General features: G+C 41.9%; 1 protein-coding gene across 1 annotated transcript in view; it reads right to left on the bottom strand.

Annotated features, from left to right (window-relative positions):
• LOC129841104 (copine-9-like) overlaps positions 1-22,888 on the bottom strand; it is a 215,800-nt gene that overhangs the window by 131,174 nt on the left and 61,738 nt on the right. The window contains exon 4 of the mRNA XM_055909215.1: positions 19,449-19,552. Coding sequence (XP_055765190.1) covers positions 19,449-19,552 — 104 coding nt within the window. The remainder of the gene's footprint in view (positions 1-19,448; positions 19,553-22,888) is intronic.

The following is a 22,888-nucleotide window of genomic DNA, read 5'->3' as shown; positions in this document are numbered from 1 at the left end:
AGAATGACAAAGACAAATATATGGAGATGGAGTGAATGGTAATGAATTCCAAAAGAGGATCGACTGTATGGACTGAAGTCGCCCTTGACCCCCACCCCCCTCCTCCACCCACGGGGAAAATTTGCCACTTTTTTCCTCAAGGCTACCTCATCATCCCCATGGAGTTCTCTTAAGTGCCAACATGCCGAGTTCCTTTGAAAGGGCTTTTGTTCATGTTTGACAAAAGGAAATCCACTTGCTGTTAAGCTGAACATAATATAGAATGTTCTGTTTTCTTCTTCTCCGCCGGACCTCTCTCTCCCTCCCTTTCTCTCTGCACCCACTCATTCCTGTCAAAGTGTTTTTTAGAAGTTAAACCTTGGAAGATGGTGCTCTACCTCGCGCTAAATAGAAACAGTGAACTTGCCAACACCTGGGTCCTTTGGATAGATTTGCCCTTTTGAAGGAGCTCTTCAATAAGACACAGGAGCCAAACGTTTGACTTGACCGTAATTAACAAGATGAGGTCCTCCGGGACTCCACGGTATAGTCTAAATTAAATACGAAAGCCATTTCACGGGCAGCTAAATCGGGTACTTTGATAGTTGATTTTATTGATGGTGTACATAGTGCTGATAAGTAGGCAATTCCCTGCACGCTTCAAGACATACACCTCTACTAAATTGGGTTCCGAGGAGAAATGACTGCCATGTTCAGTGAGTGACAAGGCCCTTGGATGAGATTCAGGTCAGAGAGCCAATTGTAGTCCTAATAGGATATTGCAAAGCCCTATGGACCCACTAGGTCCAGGGAGGATATACAGTTGAAGTCGGAGGTTTACATACACCGTAGCCAAATATATTTAAACTCAATTTTTCACAATTCCTGACATTGAATCATAGTAAACATTCCCTGTCTTAGGTCAGATAGGATCACCACTTTATTTTAATAATGTGGAATGTCAGAATAATAGTAGAGAGGAATGATTTATTTCAGCTTTTATTTCTTTCATCACATTCCCAGTGGGTCAAAAGTTTACATACACTCAATTAGTATTTGGTAGCATTGCCTTTAAATTGTTTAACTTGGGTCAAATGTTTCGTGTAGCCTTCAACTAGCTTCCCACAATAAGTTGGGTGAATTTAGGCCCATTCCTCCTGACAGAGCTGGTGTAACTGAGTCAGGTTTGTAGGCCTCCTTGCTCGCACACACTTTTTCAGTTCTGCCCACAAATGTTCAATGGGATTGAGGTCAGGGCTTTGTGATGGCTACTCCAATACCTTGACTTTGTTGTCCTTAAGCCATTTTGCCACAACTTTGGAAGTATGCTTGGGGTCATTGTGCATTTGGCAGACCCATTTGCGACCAAGCTTTAACTTCCTGACTGATGTCTTGAGATGTTGCTTCAATATATCCACATAATTTTCCTTAATCATGATGCAATCTATTTTGTGAAGTGCACCAGTCTCTCCTGCAGCAAAGCACCCCCACAACATGATGCTGCCACCCCCATGCTTCACGGTTGGGATTGTCTTCTTTGGCTTGCAAGCCTCCCCCTTTTTCCTCCAAACATAACGATGGCCATTATGGCCAAACAGTTCTATTTTTGTTTCATCAGGCCAGAGGACATTTCCCCAAAAAGTAAGATTTTTGTTCCCATGTACAGTTGCAAACCATAGTCTGGCATTTTATGGCGGTTTTGGAGCAGTGGCTTCTTCCTTGCTGAGTGGCGATATAGGACTCGTTTTACTGTGGATATAGATACTTTTGTACCTGTTTCCTCCAGCATCTTCACAAGGTCATTTGCTGTTGTTCTGGGATTGATTTGCAATTTTCGCACCAAAGTATGTTCATCTCTAGGAGACAGAACGGGTCTCCTTCCTGAGCGGTATGACAGCTGCGTGGTCCCATGGTGTTTATACGTGCGTACCATTGTTTGTACAGATGAACGTGGTACCTTCAGGCTTTTGGAAATTTCTCCCAAGGATGAACCAGACTTGTGGAGGTCAACAAGTTTTTTCTGAGGTGTTGGCTAATTTCTTTTGATTTTCCCATGATGTCAAGCAAAGAGGCACTGAGTTTGAAGGTAGACCTTGAAATACATCCACAGGTATACCTCCAATTGACTCAAATTATGTCAATTATCCTATCAGAAGCTTCTAAAGCCATGACATCATTTTCTGGAATTTTCCAAGCTGTTTAAAGGCACAGTCAACTTAGTGTATGTAAACTTCTGGCCCACTGGAATTGTGATACATTATCATTATAAGTGAAATAATCGTTGGAAAAATTACTTGTGTCATACACAAAGTAGATGTCCTAACCGACTTGCCAAAACTATAGTTTGTTAACAAGAAATTTGTGGAGTGGTTGAAAAACGAGTTTTAATGACTTCAACCTAAGTGTATGTAAACTTCCGACTTCAACATTAGGTAGTGTAAAATGGTGAGAAAGATTGAGTTGTCAAAATGAGTCTGTCAAAATGACATTGTCAAACACAGTCACGTATAAAGAGAAAGATGTGTTAACGTTACAATGAATGCCTTCACTTATAAACTCCTTGAGTCCCACCGAATCCCCGGTGCACTTTGGACTTCTAACCCTTTTACATTGTGTGTTTGAGCTACAGACGTCTGTACCATTGAATTAGTCTATTTCTTATGCATCTGCATAGATACCAACCATTAGTCTGTCTGATAAATGAGGGCTGAGCTTGATCCCGATGGGTTCCAGGGCAGGGTCTTCTCACAAAAACATCTGTAGACTCTCACATATACGTACATTACATGTAATCTGTTTTGTTCTATGACACTCACAAGCCACACAAGAGTAGTTAGTAGGTAAGGAGCTTCTACATAGATTATTGGAAATTCCAGGACATAGTGTCTATAATACTGAAATAAGCTCACATAGTTGCTGTCACGAATTCCAAACTCACAAAGTTATCACTGACTTGTTGGATATTCATTTCATTTCCCACTGAGCAAACCATTTCTGTACTAAATTCATTTTTATCAGGTCTTTGCTTGGCAGATCTGAATGCAACTGTTCATGATAAATGGTTTTGTGTTTTACTTGTAGCCTCGGTTGACGTGAAAAGAAAATGGTAAAACACTTCATTGTGATGCTAAAGATAATGGCTGGACATGCAAAGGTAGTGAAAAAATGCAGAAGTAGTGAAAAAGATGCAGATTTGCTGGGGTCCTGAGGTTTTAACAAAAGGGTTCATAAATGATTATTTTTCTGTCCCTCTAGGAGAACCCTTTTGGTTCTAGGAAGTTTATTTTTTCTAAGGGCTTGGCTTGGTCCTATGAAAATGTAAGATATCGTTCAAAAGTATTTAGCAAAAGAACTGAAAGCTAGGGGCTAATGTGTATCATGAGGGAAAGTAGAGGGGCTCTCCTGAAGACCAAGAAAGCTTTAGCAACCACATTATCAAAATCTACCAAAATGGCAGATAACAGAGCTCCCCACCATCAAACAATAAGCTTTCTACAGTATCTATTAACTCCAGAGCCTTTCTCACTTTTATTATTATCTCCCTCCCTACTCTCCCACTTTAATGAATCATCCATCTCTCTTGATACATCACTTTTAATCGCAATTCCCCCTTACTCGCTTACTATAAATCCCATCTCTGGCGATGTAAAATTGAATGCAGAGCCTGGCTTCAGTGGTATCAAATAAAATTACCGCACAGTAGGATAAGCTTGGAAATGATGGCAAAATTAGATTTAGCGCCATGAGGAGCGATAGACTCGCCCAAAAATTGGATAGCCCTCATTTACATGGCAGACCACAGACAAACATGGGGCAGTTCTTTGTAATTGAGACAAAGGACCGGCATTGAACACACTGTGATGTCCTGGGAGATGGGGCATGAATTACCACGAATTACCACATTGATACAACGCAAATCCTAACGAGAGGGAAATGTTATTGTTTTCTGTCATGCGCATTTGCTAGCTGGGAGGCAAATAATCCTATTCAGAGGCCGAATATACAAAACCTTAATTGCAGGCACGGATCAACGCACAGGCTTACCTGGGCTTACAGGAAACCCAGAAAAAGTGATAGCGGCTAGGGGCCCATGGAATGGGTTATTATCCGTGCCCGCTTAATTACATTTATCAACAACGACAACGACAAAAGGCCTTTATAGGCTGCTGTAGGCACAAAACAGTAGCACAACACCAACTCTGGCTCTTCAGTTCTTCTATTCTTTTAGTTCTACCCCACTGTGGTGGGATAGGCTTCCTTTGATAATAAGTGAACCACTATCTTCAATAATTGAGGCAGAGCTAGAGGCTCCTTCTACTTCCATCTTTGTATGAGTCAAGAGACTTGGCTTTATTTGCCTTTTGGCCGCAAGAGGAACAGCACTAGACAATTCCAGTATCACCGTCAATCCCCCCTAGACTACAGTCAAGCATGTTCTGGAAGAGTTTAGCAACTACATGCTATATAGAAGCAAACTACTGTATAGGATCAACAACTATAGGTTTAAAAACTATAGGGTCATACTATAGCAGGGGTCTCCAACCTTTTCTAGAGCGGCTTAAAGCAAAACTAAATCAATTGCGAGCTACTCATTTCTTTCTAGCTTTCAAATAGGTACATTCTCTTTTTCTCTTACCACCAACAACTCTTCCTCGGTGTACAAGAGATGTGTTTTCTGTCAATATACCTGGTAGAATAATGGTTCATTAACAACTCGAAAGGGGGTTTCGTATTTTCCCGAATTCTGGTTTTTGATTTGTTTTTGTTTTTCACTTTCAGAAGAGAAATGACAAAACGGGGTGTTCTGAGTCAATGTCAATGCTTATATCACATCAAAAGAAAATGTTTGAAGTCTGGGAAAAAATGAATACATTTAGATTTTTAAGTGTAATTCCACTTCAATTGCACATCTAGGAGAGGAATGTGTTTGGCTAGCGATTTTTCTGTACTGCTACTACACATGTCATGACAGAGTCCAAAAAAACCAATCCCAGATTGATACAAATAATCATGATACAGTTCTGTCAAGTAAGCCTACTTTGCAGTTAACTGTTGAACTCTGATACGCTCTGGTAGCATTTTCTAAGTGACACCTATATTGTACACTATCTTCATGAAATACATTTTGATGCCAAAACTATAAGTCCTACAAACACATGCTTAGCACTGTTAGAAAGGTAAGAACTGTGGGGTCCTGATACAGGAAACAAAGTGACTATTACAAAGCCAGAGCAACAACAGGCAAAGAAAAGCTAAATGTTCAAATTGTCCCCATGTTGGGTAATAAGAGATTTGAAAGACTACTGTAGGTTTGAAATAAAAGATGTCACCGATTACTGTTCCAAAAGGATTAAAAAAAAATAATAAAAAAAAAAGTCATATCTTTTAGTTAATGCTGGAGCTCAAAACATCTGCAAATTCCATTAGAAACATGGTCATTTTAAAAGCGCAGGGCTTGTGCAATGTGCCATGCCTTCCTTTTTCGTCTTACAGGAATGATACACATATGAGAAGAAAACTGAAGTCGCTACCTTTAAGTACAATTCCTGTATGATACCCAGTTGGTTCACTAGACAGCAGAAGAAGATCACATGAAGTCCATGACCACTTGAAACCAGATGTGTTTGGTTTGGGTAGTGACTCACTGTGACAAAAGGCCTGAAGGTATTTTCAAGTCTGACATCTTAAAATGACCCAAGTTATCAAGTTTGTTTTTTGAAATAACACCCAAACAGGTGAGGAAACAAATTTATTTTCCCATAAATTTTTCCCATAGATAAACAGGGCATATGGAAGATGCATTCATGGTAATATGGATGGAGAAAGAAATGTACTACATTACGATGACCACCAGGTGTACCCTTTATATGCATTTTCGATTTTTGCACTTTCTTTTACCTTTACCTAAATTGCACACTCTGTGAATATGAGCATGAGTAACTGGCTACACACAAAGTGATATACAAACGCACGCACCACAAAGACAGACGGGCGATATTGCTGGAAATTAATTGGCAGATATTGCGTTAAGTTTGAAAAAAAATACATTTTTGGGAGTCCCATAGGGCGGCGCACAATTAGCCCAGCGTCGTCTAGGTTTGGCCGGGGTAGGATGTCATTGTAAATAAATAGAACCGACGCTTGAGATGAGAAGCAGGTACGGGGATTACATCCCCCCAAATATAGGGGAGGTAATAAACAGGTGATTGAGTCCAGGTTAGTCCAATAAATCGCTGATGCACGTGACGGGGGGAAGGCAGGTGTGCGTACTGATGGTGGCAGGAGTTCGTAATGCTGGGGAGCATGGCGTCTTCGAACGCCAGGGAGGGGGAGCAGGGACAGGCGTGACAGTACCCCCCTCTCTAGGGGGCCGGCTGAAGCGTAGACGCCTGGCTAGCCGGCTGAGGCATAAAACCCTGCGGATCTGGCTGAGGCCTGACGTGGGATGGGCGCCTTCCGAGCCAACCGGGGAAAGAAACCTCTCGAGCCAGCTAGGGCGTAACAGCCCGTCGAGCTGGCTTAGGCACCCCCGGAAGCCAGCACTCCCCGATGCTCCGTTTGATGGCTGCTGCATTCTGATAGAACCGACGCTGGAGATGAGAAGCAGGTACAGGAAGTTGAACATTTAATGCGAAACAAACAGGTAACAAGACAGGAACAGCGTCAGCACACAGGTAACAACAGAGCTGGGGAAATGACAAATATAGGGGAGGTAATAAACATGTGATTGAGTCCAGGTGAGTCCAATAATTGCTAATGCACGTGACAGGGGGAAGGCAGGTGTGCGTAATGCGGGGGAGCCTGGCGCCTTCAAGCGCCAGGGACGGGGAGCGAGGGCAGCCGTGATATAAAAAATATTTAAAAAATAACAATAAAATAAAAACTATTTTAAATTGAATTACAGCATGTCTTTGACATATAGATTAAGAATGTATTTTCTGAAGCATACTCAGCTAAATCCTCTTCCCATTGGTAAGAGAGTTCAGGTAATCCAGATTGAATGAGTTTAATAATGTATAGATCAAGTTTATGCCCCCTTTGGTAATAGGGTTCACTGTAAAAATATAATCTAGAGGGGAAATTCACTGAGACCAAACGATCACCTGAAATGTTTCCAGATTTTTTGAGAATGTTTCACAATAGGGTTTTTTGTGAAACAGGTTCAGCTTATGCAAGTTTTGAGCAATGACGCTTGGCCAATTGTGCGCTGCCCTATGTGATTCCCAATCCGGGTCGGTTGTGATACAGCCTGGAATCGAACCAGGGTCTGTAGTGACATCTCTAGCACTGAGATGCAGTGCCTTAGACCACTGCGCCACTCGGGAGTAAGGCAGCTAAGGAGGTGGGGCCACAGGATGAGATCTCCAAGGTCAACCATTTCAGACCTGTAACATCAGGGATTTCTGTCATCCAATATAGAATGATTATATAGCTGCCCAGTAATAATATTGAAAGTTCGGAAGTGCTAGACCACCCTGGGGACGAGATCTCTGCAATACACTCTTACGTATCCAAGGGTTTTTCTAATTCCAGATAAAAGCAGATATCAGTTTATCTATGGAGATAAAAATACAAATATTTTGTCAGAAAGATAGGAATATATTGAAATAAGTATAACAACTTAGGTGATACAGTAATTTTAACAGGGTTAATTCTTCCGCCCAAAAAAAGAGAACGTAAATCCCAGCGTTCAAGATCCTGTTTCAGGCGGCGTTTCAAGCGAGGGAATTTGGCTTTATCGAGAACTTTTAAATTGTGTGTGACCCAAATTCCCAAATATTTCAATTTCTGTGTAGTCACTCTGAAAGGCACATGACTAAAATAAATGTGCATGGCAGAAGGATTAATAGGCGTCAATTCACTTTTTTGTATATTAACCTTATACCTGGATATTTGACCAAATGTTTTTAGTAGAACCTGGATGTCTGTAAAGGGTCAGACATATATAATAGCATGTCAGCTGCGTAGAGTGAAATTGTATGCTCTAAGCCCCCTCTTCAAATACCTTTGATAGTGGTGTTATTACGTATTGCTATGGCTAAAGGCTCAATTGCGATGGCAAACAGCTGAGGGGATAGAGGACAACCCTTTCTTGTCCCACGTTGAAGTTGGAAATGGGATGAAAGGTTATTTAGTTGTGCGTTTAGGGGAGCCATATGGGAGGAATAAAGGACTTTGATCAAGGACATAAAATTGTAACCGAATCAAAATTGTTTGAAAGTATAAAATCGATAATCCCACTCCACACTCGATCAAATGTCTTCTCAGCATCAAGTGATAACACTATCTCTGGAGTGTCAGATGAAGAGGGATTATAAAGTATGTTATAAAGACGTCTGATGTTGAAAAAGGAATGACAATTTTTAATGAAACCAGTTTGATCTGTAAAGATAATGGAGGGAAGGACTGACTCAAAACGTTAGGCAATCATCTCAGAAAGTAACTTTACATGGCAATTCAGTAAAGAAATTGGCCTATATGAACCACTATCGAGAGTTATTTTTGACTTTTTTAGAACAAGTTAAATACATGCTTGTCTCATTGTTGAGGGTAAAGCGTTTGAGGAGAATGATTCATCATACAGAAAGCAAGAGAGGAGAGAGTTGATCTGAGAATTATTTTAAGAGTTCGCTGGGAAAGTCCAGGGGATTTACCACACTGCATAGATTTAATTGCTAATACAATCTCTTCTACAGAGAACTGTTCTTCTAATTCAGCAGCTATCTCAGTTTCAACTGTAGGAATATCTAAGTTCTCAAAGAAGGTGTTTATAGTAAGGTAACATTACCAGCAGATTCCAGAGTGTAAAAATGATGAACTCATGACTTGACCTCTAAACTATCAATACATTTGTTTCCCAGCTCGTCAGTTATCTCAGGTACGGTTTGACTTACGGTGCTCTAACGCAGCAGGTGTGCTAGCATTTTCCCTGATTTCTCTCCATGTTCATCATTTTTGTAAAGAGATTTACTAATTACATTTTCAGCTTGTCGAGTTGACATTATAGGGGTTTGATTAAGCTAGAGAAATAGCTCAATTTGAGATTATATAAAAGCAACAAGGGTTTCTTTTGATAGCAGTAGTGAGTTAAGCCGCCAAGGGCGATAATTAGGCTTTGTATTTGGTATAAGTAGTTTTATAGTAAGAGGAGAATGATCCGAAATGACTATAGCTTGGTAATCACACCAAGTGGCAGAAATCTTAAGTAGTCGATACGTGAGAAGGTCTTGTGAACTGGTGAGAAAAAAGAATACTCCCTAGCTGTGTGATTCCAGAAATGCCACGCATCAGATATGCCATTATGTCTTAAGAAATAGCTTCTTAAGACATAATGGAAATAGCTACTTATACTGTCTTTGATGAAGATGATACCTTAGGAGCGCTACAATCCAGATTGGGCGACCGTACACAATTCATATCACCACCTAGTATTATGTGGTGTGTGTGTCCATATTTGGTCATCGAGAAAATACAGCTGTGAAGAATGAACTGTTATCCCATTTTGGTACATAAATGTTAGCCAAGATAACAGGTGTATTATACAGTCTTCCTACTACAATAATGAAATGGCCTGCTGAGTCTGCCTCTAAACTTGACATTGCGGCCGGTATGTTTTGACTAATTAAAATGGCTGCTCCTCTAGTTTCAGAATAAAAATTGGAATGATATGATTGACCGATCCACCTTCCTTTTAAACGAGAGTGGTCGAAAGTGCGGAGATGTGTCTCCTGAAGAAAGGCGATATCTACAGTACCAGTCAAAAGTTTGGACACACCTACTCATTCAAGAGTTTCTCTTTATTTTTAGTTGTATTGTGACATGCTAGGGGTGGTATACAGAAGATAGCCCAATTAAGTAAAAGACCAAGCCAATATTATGGCAAGAACAGCTCAAATAAGTAAAGAGAAATGACAGTCCATCACTACTTTAAGACATGAAGGTCAGTCAATGTTTCTTCAAGTGCAGTCGCAAAAACCAGCAAGCGCTATGATGAAACTGCCTCTCAGGAGGAACGCCACAGGAAAGGAAGACCCAGAGTTACCTCTGCTGCAGCCCAAATAAAGTAACAGACTGTGTGAATCAGGCCTTCTTGGTTGAATTGCTGCAAAGAAACCACTATTAAAGGACACCAATAAGAAGAAGAGACTTGCTTGGGCCAAGAAACACGAGCAATGGACATTAGACCGGTGGAAATCTGTCCTTTGGTCTGATGAGTCCAAATTTGAGATTTTTGGTTCCAACCGCCGTGTCTTTGTGAGACTCAGAGTAGGTGAACGGATGATCTCCGCATGTGTGGTTCCAACCATGAAGCATGGAGGAGGAGGTGTGATTGTGTGGGGATGCTTTGCTGGTGACACTGTCAGTGATTTATTTAGAATTCAAGGCACACTTAACCAGCATGGCTATCACAGCATTCTGCAGCGTTATGCCATCCCATCTGGTTTGCACTTAGTTGGACTGTCATTTGTTTTTCAACAGGACAATGACCCAACACACCTCCAGGCTGTGTAAGGGCAATTTGACCAAGAAGAGTGATGGAGTGCTGCATGCATCAGATGACCTGGCCTCAACAATCACCCGACCTCAATCCAATTGAGATGGTTTGGGATGAGTTGAACCGCAGAGTGAAGGAAAAGCAGCCAACAAGTGCTCAGCATATGTGGGAACTCCTTCACTTTTGGAAAAGGATTCCAGGTGAAGCTAGTTGAGAGAATGCCAAGACTGTGCAAAAGCTGTCATCAAGGCAAAGGGAGGCTACTATGAAGAATTTAAAATATATTTTGATTTGTTTAACTACATGATTCCATGTGTTATTTCATAGTTTTGATGTCTTCACTGTTATTCTACAATGTAGAAAATAGTAAAAATAAAGAAAAACCCTTGAATGTGTGACGTGGTAAGGTTGGACCCAGGTGCAGAGAAGAGATCAGACGAGGAATCAATGGTTAAAGATAAACATAATACTTTATTGAGAAACGGTAGGCACAGGATCACAGTACAGTTGGGAAAAAAAACAACAACAAACACTAAGTCTCGAAAACTTCCTCAGGAAACAACCACACACAGTAAACAATTCAAGCTTCTGAAAAGGACAACAGAAAACCCACATCTTTTAATGCAGCCGCTGTCAGATTTCAAAAAACTTTATGGAAAAAGCACACCATGCTATAATCTGAGTACAGCGCTCAGAGCCCAAACAAGCCATGAAGATATCCGCCATGTTGTGGAGTCAACAGATGTCATAATAGCATTATAAATATTCACTTACCTTTGATGATCTTCATCAGAATGCACTCCCAGGAGTCCCAGTTCCACAATAAATGTCTGATTTGTTCCATAAAGTCCATCATTTATGTCCAAATACCTCCTTTTTGTTCGCACGTTCAGTAGACAATCCAAACTCACGACGCGCGGGCAAGTCCATGCGAAAGTTCAGACGAAAAGTCATATTACAGTTCATAGAAACATGTCAAACGAAGTATAGAATTAATCTTTAGGATTTAACATAAATCTTCACTAATGTTCCAACCGGAGAATTCCTTTGTCTTCAGAAATGCAATGGAACGCAAGCTAACTCTCTCACGTGAACGCGCCTGGTCAGCTCATGGCACTCTGCCAGACCCATGACTCAAAGAGCCCTCATTCCCCCCTACTTCACAGTAGAAGCATCAAGCAAGGTTCTAAAGACTGTTGACATCTAGTGGAAGCCTTAGGAAATGCAAAATGACCAATATCCCACTGTATATTCGATAGGCGATGAGTTGAAAACCTACAAACCTCAGATTTCCCACTTCCTGGTTGGAAATTTTAGAGTGTTTTCTATCCAAATCTACTAATAATATGCATATATTAGCAACTGGGCCTGAGTAGCAGGCAGTTTACTCTGGGCACCTTATTCATTCAAGCTACTTAATACTGCCCCCAGCCATAAGAAGTTAATGTCTCTAGGACGGTTTCTGGCACCCTCTGGTGACAGGTGGAACCATGACAGAATGATTAGGTGTGTCCAAACTTTTGCCTGGAACTGTCCTTTAAAATGATTTACATGAGAAAGAACCCTTTTACGTTTCATTGGGTGATTTAAAGATGGAACAATCCAGCTATCAAAAGTGACCGAGCAACCAGCTGTCCCTCTCATGATATTAGGCCTAGCCATGTAAAGTCAGGGGGGGGAAGGATAGATGCCAGATTAGAATAACAAGTGAACCATTCCAAAAATAGCAAATAAAAAACCCAAAAGTTGAGGAAGAAGAAGAAAATATATAAACAAACAATTGTCTGAAGTCTGGTATAAAAAAGAAAACCTACCCTTGTCACCTGTTGAACAAGGTAACCGCTAATCCCCACGCAAAGATATCCACACATAATGTGCTCGCAGTGGGGAACACTAAACCTATCGAGTAGAGAGCCATGCTGAAATAGTGAAGGATTTAAAACAAGTTGCACCTAATAAATAAATAAGAAATATTTATTTACAACTCAAAACTAGGCTGTTTGAAAAGAAAGTATAAAACATTTCATAAATCACATATTACAGCAATACCACTAAATTAGCAGCAACGTCTTTTAGAACTTATCTACCTTAGATACGGGTACCGTCAATAAATAGAAATGAGCAGCTTCATGGTAATAAAATTAAATGTTCAAACAAAAAGAAAACTGACTCACCAGAACTACGGCACTAACGTTACCTAATAATAACAATATCAACTGATACCACTGGCAATGCTATACAGTATCTACAAATGAGAGACTGAGTCTGCAGTGGTAGACACATAGAACTTGAGCCCGGGTCATCAGCTACCAACATTATCTTGATATTGGATCTTCGCATATGACCTTGTAAATGTATGCAATGTTCATTAAGTCTAGCCACATCAGTTGTGAGCTTCTTAACCGTGGTTTGTAGCGTAGTCGTGTCGTCTGAGCATATTGACAAGCCTTGATCCATGTCGGAGACATTTTTCTTAACTGTATCCAGTTCAGTACGAACTATTGCTGCATGCTTTGCGAGCTCATTTTTGACTGCTTGTAACTCCGATTTATTAATTCAATTAAAGTCCTCACTGAGCGCCTCCTTGAGTTCCGACTTGAGTTTAGATTAAATTTCCGCTCTGAGGGCAGCAAGAATCCCGGCCTTGAAATCCTCTGTGTTAATTTTTTCGCCGACCCGAGGGGAGGAGATGATGCTCCCACTTGTTGAAGAGCTCCTCGTCTTGGGCCTAGTATTTTCTCTTTTGTCAGTGACTGCGCTGAACGTTAAATCAAAAATAAAAGTTGAACAAAGTAAAGCATCTCATTCAAAGGATGTGTTTCCTAGTTATCTATGGGTCAAAGCGCAAAGAAAGTATTAAAAAAATGCAATTTCAGCAGGAGCTCGGAAAAACGTGACCTTCTACATTTGCTCACTAGCGCCCCGTTATGTTTGGATTTTTAAACCAATAGTGGCTAACCAGGGGTGGGATAATGTAAATTGGGCTTTGGTTGGATATTAGCCAGTAGCATGCAGTGTCTGATTTGTTTTTAGAGGTGGAAGATTTGTTTATGACAGTTTACTGTGGAACGTGAAAAATGCATGTACTTCTCTGAAATGTTTGTCAAGCTACTCATAGGTGGGCTGTGAGCTACTGGTAGCTTGAGATCGATCTGATAGATACCCCTGTACTATTTTATTGAAAGCACCTGTTTTATGCCTAGAGGGCAACCTTCCAAGGATAGTGTTACTTCCAACTCTCTCAGCAAGATGTTAAAAATCAAAACACTATCTTTCTGACCTGAACTTCTTCAAAATTCCAGCTGAACCTAAGTTCTTTCATCTTCCATTGTGTTCTCTATCCTTCTCTACTTGTGCGTCAGACAGTCATGGTAATTTCCAGTATTATCTACTGTAAATGGAAGAAAATTATGTGAACTCCCCTACACTTTTGACAAGTCATTTGACTTGGGAGAGCCGAATGACGTACCTTCGCTTCTCTGTTCTCACCGCTCGATGTGTGGCTGAGTTCTCTTTTTAAAAGAACACAGCTACTTCTCGGGAACGCAAGGTAATTGACCTGAGGATAGGATCCTCATAACTCAGGAAAGGTATGGCAAATAAAGACAGGAGTTACGCACATCAGTGGGCCCCGTGCCTATCTTGAACCATCTACAGGATACGGCTGAGCATCATAGACAGTATTATATATCTTTTATATTTTTCCTGTGCCTCTCATAGCCTTGATATACAGTGATACACTAGATATAACAGAGTGGGAAGCCTTTCTGTGACGCAACTGACTCTATCTCCCACTCTTCTTCTTCCATATACTGATTCCTTTTGAAATACAAGAGGAAAGGATAATGTCTTCTCTCAGCACTGTCTACCTTTGCAAGTCAAATCAGATTGAAAGGTAGAAATAAAAGCAAGTATGTATAGATATTAGATTCGATAACAACCACCAGTGAAAATGTTTTAAGGCAATTTATTATGATGTTCACGACGTGGTGATAGACAAAAGGGCATTGACGTGCCTAAATGGCACCACCGAGAATAATGACTCATCGTGTTCGGTGACGGAGAAAGGTAATTATTGTGACACATCTTGTAACCTTTTGGCACTCCTCAATCATTAGCATGTTCATGAAACACTGGCCATACCGGCTATTGACGGCTACTCTCAACCCTGTGTATCAACATATTGATCGATATCAACTTATTGTATGGTGGAATTAACCGCCATCTGTGCGCAACATACCTAAGTGAGGACCGAGGGGGTATGTGGAAATAAACTGGGTGCCTATTGCATTTCCAGGATAGTCCAGATATGGATCTTCAAGGCCCCAGGGGAGCACTGCAGCTGTGGTCTCCCTGATACGGGGTCACAAGAGGTGGCTCCAATAACAGGGAGAGATCCCCTGGCGGAGGTGGATGAATAATTTAACCACCCCCTTCCCTCTAGAGATTATTTTTAGCATCTGGATCACAATAGATAGCGAAGATAGATAGTGCTGTGGAGGTACTGTAAGGGCTTCGAGATATGGATAGAGATACGGGACTACATGGATTACTCCAAGGGAGTTGTATATATTAGAATGAGCCCATTTGATCTTGTCATTGAAGTTGAAATATGAGTCTCATTCGATAGGGGAATCAATCCACACATTGATGAATAAATTCAGAGCTGTACTATACACTCGGAAACGAGATGGAACAGGTTAAAAATCTTCGGAATCGGTGTCCCTTCCATGGTACGGTTGAGCTAACGTAGACTAATGCAATTAGCATGAGGTTGTAAGTAACAAGAACATTTCCCAGGACATAGACATATCTGATATTGGCTGATAACTGCACTGTCCAATTTACAGTAGCTATTACAGTGAAAGAATACCATGCTATTGTTTGAGACTGCACAATTTTGAACATGAAAAGTTATTAATAAACAAATTAGGCACATTTGGGCAGTCTTGACACAACATTTTGAACAGAAATGCAATGGTTCATTGGATCAGTCTAAAACTTTGCACATAAAATGATGCCATCTAGTGGCCAAAGTCTAAATTACACCTGGGCTGGAATAGTACATTATGGCCTTCCTCTTGCATTTAAAAGATGATGGTACAAAAAAATACAAAAGAACGGTTGTTTTTTTCTTTGTATTATCTTTTACCAGATCTATTGTGTTTTATTCTACTACATTCCTTTCACATTTCCATAAACTTCAAAGTGTTTCCTTTCAAATGGTACCAAGAATATGCATATCGTTGCTTAAGGGCCTGAGCTACAGGCAGTTAGATTAGGGTATGTCATTTTAGGCGAAAATTGAAAAAAAGGCGCTAATCCTTTTAACTACCGTGTTGACCCCATTTCCAGTTCACGGGGCAGTAAATATGGTGACACACTTTCTTAGTTTGCGACAGGCACTTACAGATGTAGGATCTTCATCTAATCACTCTTTTGTTGCTGATAACTTCCCTGAACAGCAAACTTGTAGTGTATTCAAGGTTTAAAAAGGCTTATGATGTTTGTAATTTTCACTTTAAAATGTCACATTTGATTTGCCCTGACGAAAAATGTATTTACCCCTTGTTATGATCTGAACAAACAGAGTAAAAACTCAAACGGATACCTAGGAAATGCTCTACAAAAAATGTCCATTAATTATAATCCACATAATAATTCACATTTCCAATTGCTGCAGGATTATTTTCCTGCTGAAGCCAACTGGCTCAAATTAAGCTCCTACATCTGTATGTAGCACTTATTCTTGATTTCTTGTTTCAAATTTTGATTATTTGTGTCCTTGTTTGACATTTTACTGCACTGTTACTAGTAACACAAGCATTTCGCTGCACCCGCTATAACATCTGCTGTACGCGACCAATAATCTTTGATTTGATTTATGTAGCACACGCGCTAGCCGTTAATGAGCCATCAATCCATCACATATTAGCAAACCACATTAGTACACTAATTAGGGCACATTCATTAATGTAAAGCGTCACTCCTGTTGTTAAGGAATTTACTCCTGTTGTTAGGGAATCTTCAGGTTGCCACTTTAGGGGGTTTTCAGCTGCCAAAAGTGAGATTGCACTTTTAAGTGTGACATTTGAAGATGTTTTAAGTCTGAAGTAAAAAAAAATATATAATATATATTTTTTATTTAACCTTGATTTAACTAGGCAAGTCGGTTAAGAACAAATTCTTATTTACAATGATGGCCTACCCCGGCCAAACCCAGACAACTCTGGGCCAATTGTGCGCCGCCCTATGGGACTCCCAATCACGGCCGGATGTGATACAGTCTGGATTCGAACCAGGGACTGTAGTGACGCCTCTTGCACTGAAATGCAGTGCCTTAGACTGCTGCGCCACTCGGGAGCCCAAAAATGTGAGGATCTTTATCGTGTGAAGGACAACATCAGAGATGATCCGAGATGCGGTTCAGCCTGTCAGCAAAGAAAATGTGTGACAGCCAAGAGTGTCAGTCAGTCTTGTGCTGTGCTGTGTGTGTGTGTGTGTGTGTGTGAGTGAGTGAGTGAGTGTCTGTGTGTAATTGTATTACTGAATAATTCACCTCTATTGATTTATTTTCCACAGGAGACTAGGACTCCTCTCAAAGCATAGCTGCTTTCCCAGGGGAAGGGGTTTGCCAAACCTGAGAACTCAACGTGTGCATGTGCCTGTGCCGGTAAGACTTGCCTGTGCCGGTAAGTCTGAACAGGGATGTCTGGTTGAGTGGGTAACACTCTCGCCAATGGAACCATAAACTGTACTTTTGACGGGGATCCTGATTCAATCCCTGCACAAACCCTACGCATTTCAGCTCCCTCTACGTTGTCTCCCTTCTTCTGCTCCCATCCTGTCCTAAAAATAATACAAGGACTTTGAAATTCCGTTATTTTCCAATTACAGTATATTGAATTTTGACTGTGGTATGTGTGACAGTGGCATATGTGTTTATGTGTGTTGGCAGCATGTGTCGATGTGCTTGGCAGTGTGTGTGTGTGTGTGTGTGTGTGTGTGTGTGTGTGTGTGTGTGTGTGTGTGTGTGTGTGTGTGTGTGTGTGTGTGTGTGTGTGTGTGTGTGTGTGTGTGTGTGTGTTTTTTTTTCTGTGTGTGCACCTGGCTTTCCATGTGTGTGTCATGCATTTTTTACCAGACTCACTTCATCACTGTTCACACCCAATTAGGTAATGAACCAAATTCTTCCAATCCCAGACCAAAGATCTGTCCTATTAGGGACACTGCACACATGGATTTACACAACCCCTAGGGAGTCATTTGCTAGAGATTATGACTAACAAGTCATGTGGAGACGCCAAACGGACAGAAAATCCTGAAATGATGTACATAATATAAAGTTCACTGTATATTTGCTGTGTGTAATAATAACTGTAGATGGTGTATATAGCCTAGTGTGTGTGTGTGTGTGTGTGTGTGTGTGTGTGTGTGTGTGTGTGTGTGTGTGTGTGTGTGTGTGTGTGTGTGTGTGTGTGTGTGTGTGTGTGTGTGTGTGTGTGTGTGTCCATCACTGCGTGTCAATCAATGGGAGCAGGATCAAGGCTGGTGTAAAGTGTTTGTTCTCACTCCTCTCTGATAGGCCTCGTCCCACTCCTTCCTCTTGCCATGGAGAGGAGAATATTTCCAACACAACCCCCACACTCACCTCCCGCACATCTAACCCCCATCACTCAATTTAGGAAAAGACTGATGAAGCCCTCTTCAATCTATTCCTGCACAGTGGACAATAGTGTGAGGTTTTCAATCAGTAGAGGAAGACCTGATGTTATTATGATCCATGTGACTTTGTGCAATTCTGATTCTGAAGAGTACAGTTTTTTTTATATCCAACTCTCTTTAAAAGCACATCTTTTGTCGGCTACTCATCTTATAACAAAGATCATTTTTTCTTAAAATAATGTTTGACTTTCTTCCTCCTGCTTGACAAGATTTGAACGAAATACAGCAACCACTGTTGTATGCCTTCCGACTACACTGGTATCAACCTTCTGTTACATTATTTGCTTCTTCTTGTTTGACTAATGCTTTCTGTCTGCGTGGTGGATCTGGCAGTGGTGATCGGTTGGTGTTTTGACGGCGGTATTGATCGCGCGCGTGTGTGTGTGTGTGTGTGTGTGTGTGTGTGTGTGTGTGTGTGTGTGTGTGTGTGTGTGTGTGTGTGTGTGTGTGTGTGTGTGTGTGTGTGTGTGTGTGTGTGTGTGTGTGTGTGTGTGTGTGGTCTAATCAATGTGACAGATCTGGGGGTGGTTCGGCCCCGGCTACCTCAACCTGCCCCACGCTGAGGCCTCTGCTCTTCTCCTCCTCCGGCCTCCTGCTGAGGCTATCGATCCCCCCTTCTCTGGGGGAGAAGTGAAGTTTGGACAGTAACATCCCACAACAGCCCGCAACTCCCTCCAACCCTGGCTTCTACTGTGAGCTGCCTTCGCAGTGGAGAGAGAGCTGGGAGTGGATTCGAGGCAAATGGGAGCTATAATGTTGGTGTTGGGATTGAAAGTAGTTTGTTGAATAACTTTATAGGGACCTAACTTTATAGATCAGACTTTTCCAGATAAGTCAAAAAGTAAATGTCCTGCAAAATGCTGCAAGAATGCGCTTTTGATTCAACGTTCTTAACCAATAAAATGATGTTAATGCAGTTGTACATAGAGGTGAGAGGATCATACTGGTCTACATGTCTTCTTATCGAGTGAAACAGGGATGTACTACCTGTGCTTGTCTAATAAGAACACCGATTTTCATTGTCTGTTGCAAAAAGTTTTTCTACGATGTGCCCAACTGAACACGACCCTGGTTTGATTGAATTGGGCCTTTAGTAAATCAAGAGATTATTAAGAGTGGAGGAGTGAACATTGCTAATGAAACCTCTAGAGTCATTGTCTGATGGACAGGAGTATAAAAGAGAGGAGGGGAAGGAAAACGAGAGGAGGAATGGAATATAGGGAAAGAGCGAAACGAGGTCTCCACTTACGCATCAAAGCGAAGATTCTGCTTCTCCTCGAAGAAGAAATCCAGGACAAACTTCCGCACAAAGTCCGGGTTCAGCGTGTTATCAATCACTTCCGTTCGGCCAAACTGCTCCGGAATGGGCAATGGAGGGAGGAGGAGGGGGAGAGAAGAAGAGAGAAAGAGAGAAATGAGGCAATACTGTAAGAGGTCACATCATCATCGTCACTTGATGGCTTGAAAACATATTCAGAATGCCTAAATAATTGTGCCTGAGGCTGGTCTGGCTAGTAAAGCTGTCGCCTGCAGCACATATCCAACACCCTTAGCGTGGTTAAGAATGGGGAGTGAATTCCACTCACCTGTCAAACCAGAATCATCATTGATTATCATAGTAATCAATCAGTGCTCTCTCAGCTTCTCCTAGAAATGGATTCAGTCCTTGACTTCAGCATTCACGCTTTATTGTGTTTTATCCTCTAGATTTTTTTGTTGTTGTCTCTGGCTAGAGCAACTTATGTATTTTTGTGTTATATCAAATCACAAAGTTTGTTGCTGCAATACGAAACTAAATATTAAGTGAGCCGCTTTGCTGGAAAATGGGCATACGCTGTCCCAATGTTCCCTCATGCTCTCTGGCAGCAGAGAAGAGCTAATGATCTGTGTTCTGCCACAACACCTGACAAACAGGTGGGAGGAGAGAAGCAAGAAGTGCTGTAGCATGTAGCTGGTATTGATGGAAACTTGGAAGATTGATGACCGGTGTCCAAATACGCTGTACTCAAAAGTGTCATCCATAAAGGACAGATCTACAGATTTGAATTCATTTCATATCTCAGCAGCATGAAAGAGCAGCAAAGTCAATAGATTTATAAGACAACTCTTCCTGTCGCTTTGTTCCGTATTTGTGTGTGCGTGTGGGCGTGCGTGGGCCGAGCGTAGTGGATGACATGACAAGTAGTGAGGTATGAGCGTCAGGAGGTGTCGAGGTGGTTGGGGAAGAAGGGTGGTGGCGGTGGCAAAGAGGAGGCGGGGGGGGGGGGGGGGGGGGGGGGGAGAGATGTCAGAGAGGGCGGCTTTTGACTTGCAGTTGCATCACTCGTTTCATCCCTCACTGCTTATTAAGACAGTCGATACTCAGAAGGAGCGTGGCCCTGTAGTATATAAACTGAGGATGCCAATCATTAAGAACACCTTTCTAATATTGAGTTGCATCCCTGCCCTTAGAACAGCCTCAATTAATCGGTGCATGGACTCTACAAGGTGTCGAACGCGTACCACAGGGATGCTGGCCGATGTTGACTCAAATGCTTCCCACAGTTGTGTAAAGTTGGCTGGATGTCCTTTGGGTGATGGACCATTCGTGATACACACGGTTGAGCATTAAGAACCCAGCAGCATTGCAGTTCTTGACACAAACCGGTGCGCCTGATACCTACTACCATACCTTGTTCAAAGGCACTTAAATCTTTTGTCTTTCCCATTCACCCTCTGATTGGCACACATACACAATTCATGTCTCAATTGTCTCAAGGCTTAAAAATCCTTCTTTAACCCGTCTCATCGCCTTCATCTACACTGATTGAAGAAGATTTAACAAGTGACATCAATAAGGGATCACAGCTTTCACCTGGTCAGTCTATGTCACGGAAAGAGCATGTTTTGTATACTCAGTGTATATACTGTGTGTGTGTGTGTGTGTGTGTGTGTGTGTGTGTGTGTGTGTGTGTGTGTGTGTGTGTGTGTGTGTGTGTGTGTGTGTGTGTGTGTGTGTGTGTGTGTGTGTGTGTGTGTGTGTGTGTGTGTGTGTGTGTGTGCGCGCGCAGATGCGCGCGCTATAAATTAACAACTGCCTGGGTCCTTAAGTTTCAAGTTAAATGTCACATGCACAAGTACAGTGAAATGCCTTTCTTGCTAACTCAAAACTTAAAACTAAACAATGCAATAATCAATAACAATGTCATACTAGAGAAAACACACACGAAACAAGAAGTAATATGAAGAACGCAATAAGTAAGTAAGTAAGCATACTATATACAGGGTCAGTTCCAATACCATATTTACAATGTGCAGTGATACTGGAGTGATGGAGGTAGATATGTATAGGGGTGCCTCCCGGGTGGCGCAGTGGTCTAGGGCACTACATCGCAGTGCTAGCTGCGCCACCAGAGTCTCTGGGTTCGTGCCCAGGCTTTGTCGCAGCCGGCCGCGACCGGGAGGTCCGTGGGGCGACGCACAATTGGCATAGCGTCGTCCGGGTTAGGGAGGGTTTGGCCGGTAGGGATATCCTTGTCTCATCGCGCTCCAGCGACTCCTGTGGCGGGCCGGGCGCAGTGCGCGCTAACCAAGGGGGCCAGGTACGCGGTGTTTAATTTGGGTCGGAATTACAGAGCCCAGGGCAGATGAGTCGAAGTTGAAGCTAGAATTGGGGTAAGTAACTGCTGATCTGAAGTTATTGTCAGCTAAAATAAATACTAGCGGATACGTTTCGGGAAAATAAAGTAAAAATAAACAACAAAATAATCACACAATAGCAAAGTTGGGACAGAGCTTACAAAATGGCAGCCATCCAGTATGGCACCATCTTAGGGACGAGCCTTTGGGACGAGCTTGAAGCAGTGTTGATATCATACTGCTACCCCCGAGAGCGGGCGCCAACGGAGACACGTTCCGAAGAGGAACTGTTATGTGGTCTGTCAAATGACCCCTCATAGTTCAAGACACTACCTCTCCATGTCGTTTAATACGTAAGCTATGTATTACCTACACCGTTTATGAAGTTGGTGATGTTTCATATCTCCAGTGACAGCTGAGACCCACAATGCATCACCTGCCCACTTTCAATTTGTTATGCTGCTTGTCACACAGTGAATAACATAAGACAACATTGTCCTAACATGTCTGATTGAAAGTGCTGCACGGAGCTCCTTCTACAGAATCACAGTACGAGCCACCGGGTACGACGACAACGAGAGAAGAAGAAGAGCGCCTTCGAGGTAATCAGTGGAAAAGTTTGTCTGTCTCTCTATTCAGTCTCTCTCCATAATGAACCATCTTGACTGCAAGTGGAACAAAAGTGGAGCGAAGAGGGGGAGAGAGATTTAGAGAATTAGAGAGAGGGAGGAGAGAGAAAGAGAGAGAAATAGAGAAAAACAGGGAGAGAGAGAAGCTCATGCGAACAGGATACCGCCGAGATCCAAAATGTATTCCAAAATGAGAGTGGCCGCCGAATGTCACTTATCATGCCGCTCACCGTGGGTCGTGAATTGAGAGCAATCATTGTTATTCTGAAAGAACTCGTTAGAAAGTAGGTTAGCATCATTAGCATCGCTGTGGCATCCCACAGTGTGTCGCTGAATGCAGTCAGGTGCTTTGGAGTTGGCCTAATGAAGCCTCTTTAGCGTCGAGGGAGACAAGAGAAAGAGATAGAGAAGAGAGGCTTCAAATGAGGAGTTTGAAGCACCC

This window comes from Salvelinus fontinalis, chromosome 3, assembly GCF_029448725.1.
Source record: "Salvelinus fontinalis isolate EN_2023a chromosome 3, ASM2944872v1, whole genome shotgun sequence".
Classification (NCBI taxonomy): domain Eukaryota; kingdom Metazoa; phylum Chordata; class Actinopteri; order Salmoniformes; family Salmonidae; genus Salvelinus; species Salvelinus fontinalis.
This window is presented reverse-complemented; position numbering and strand designations above follow the sequence as displayed.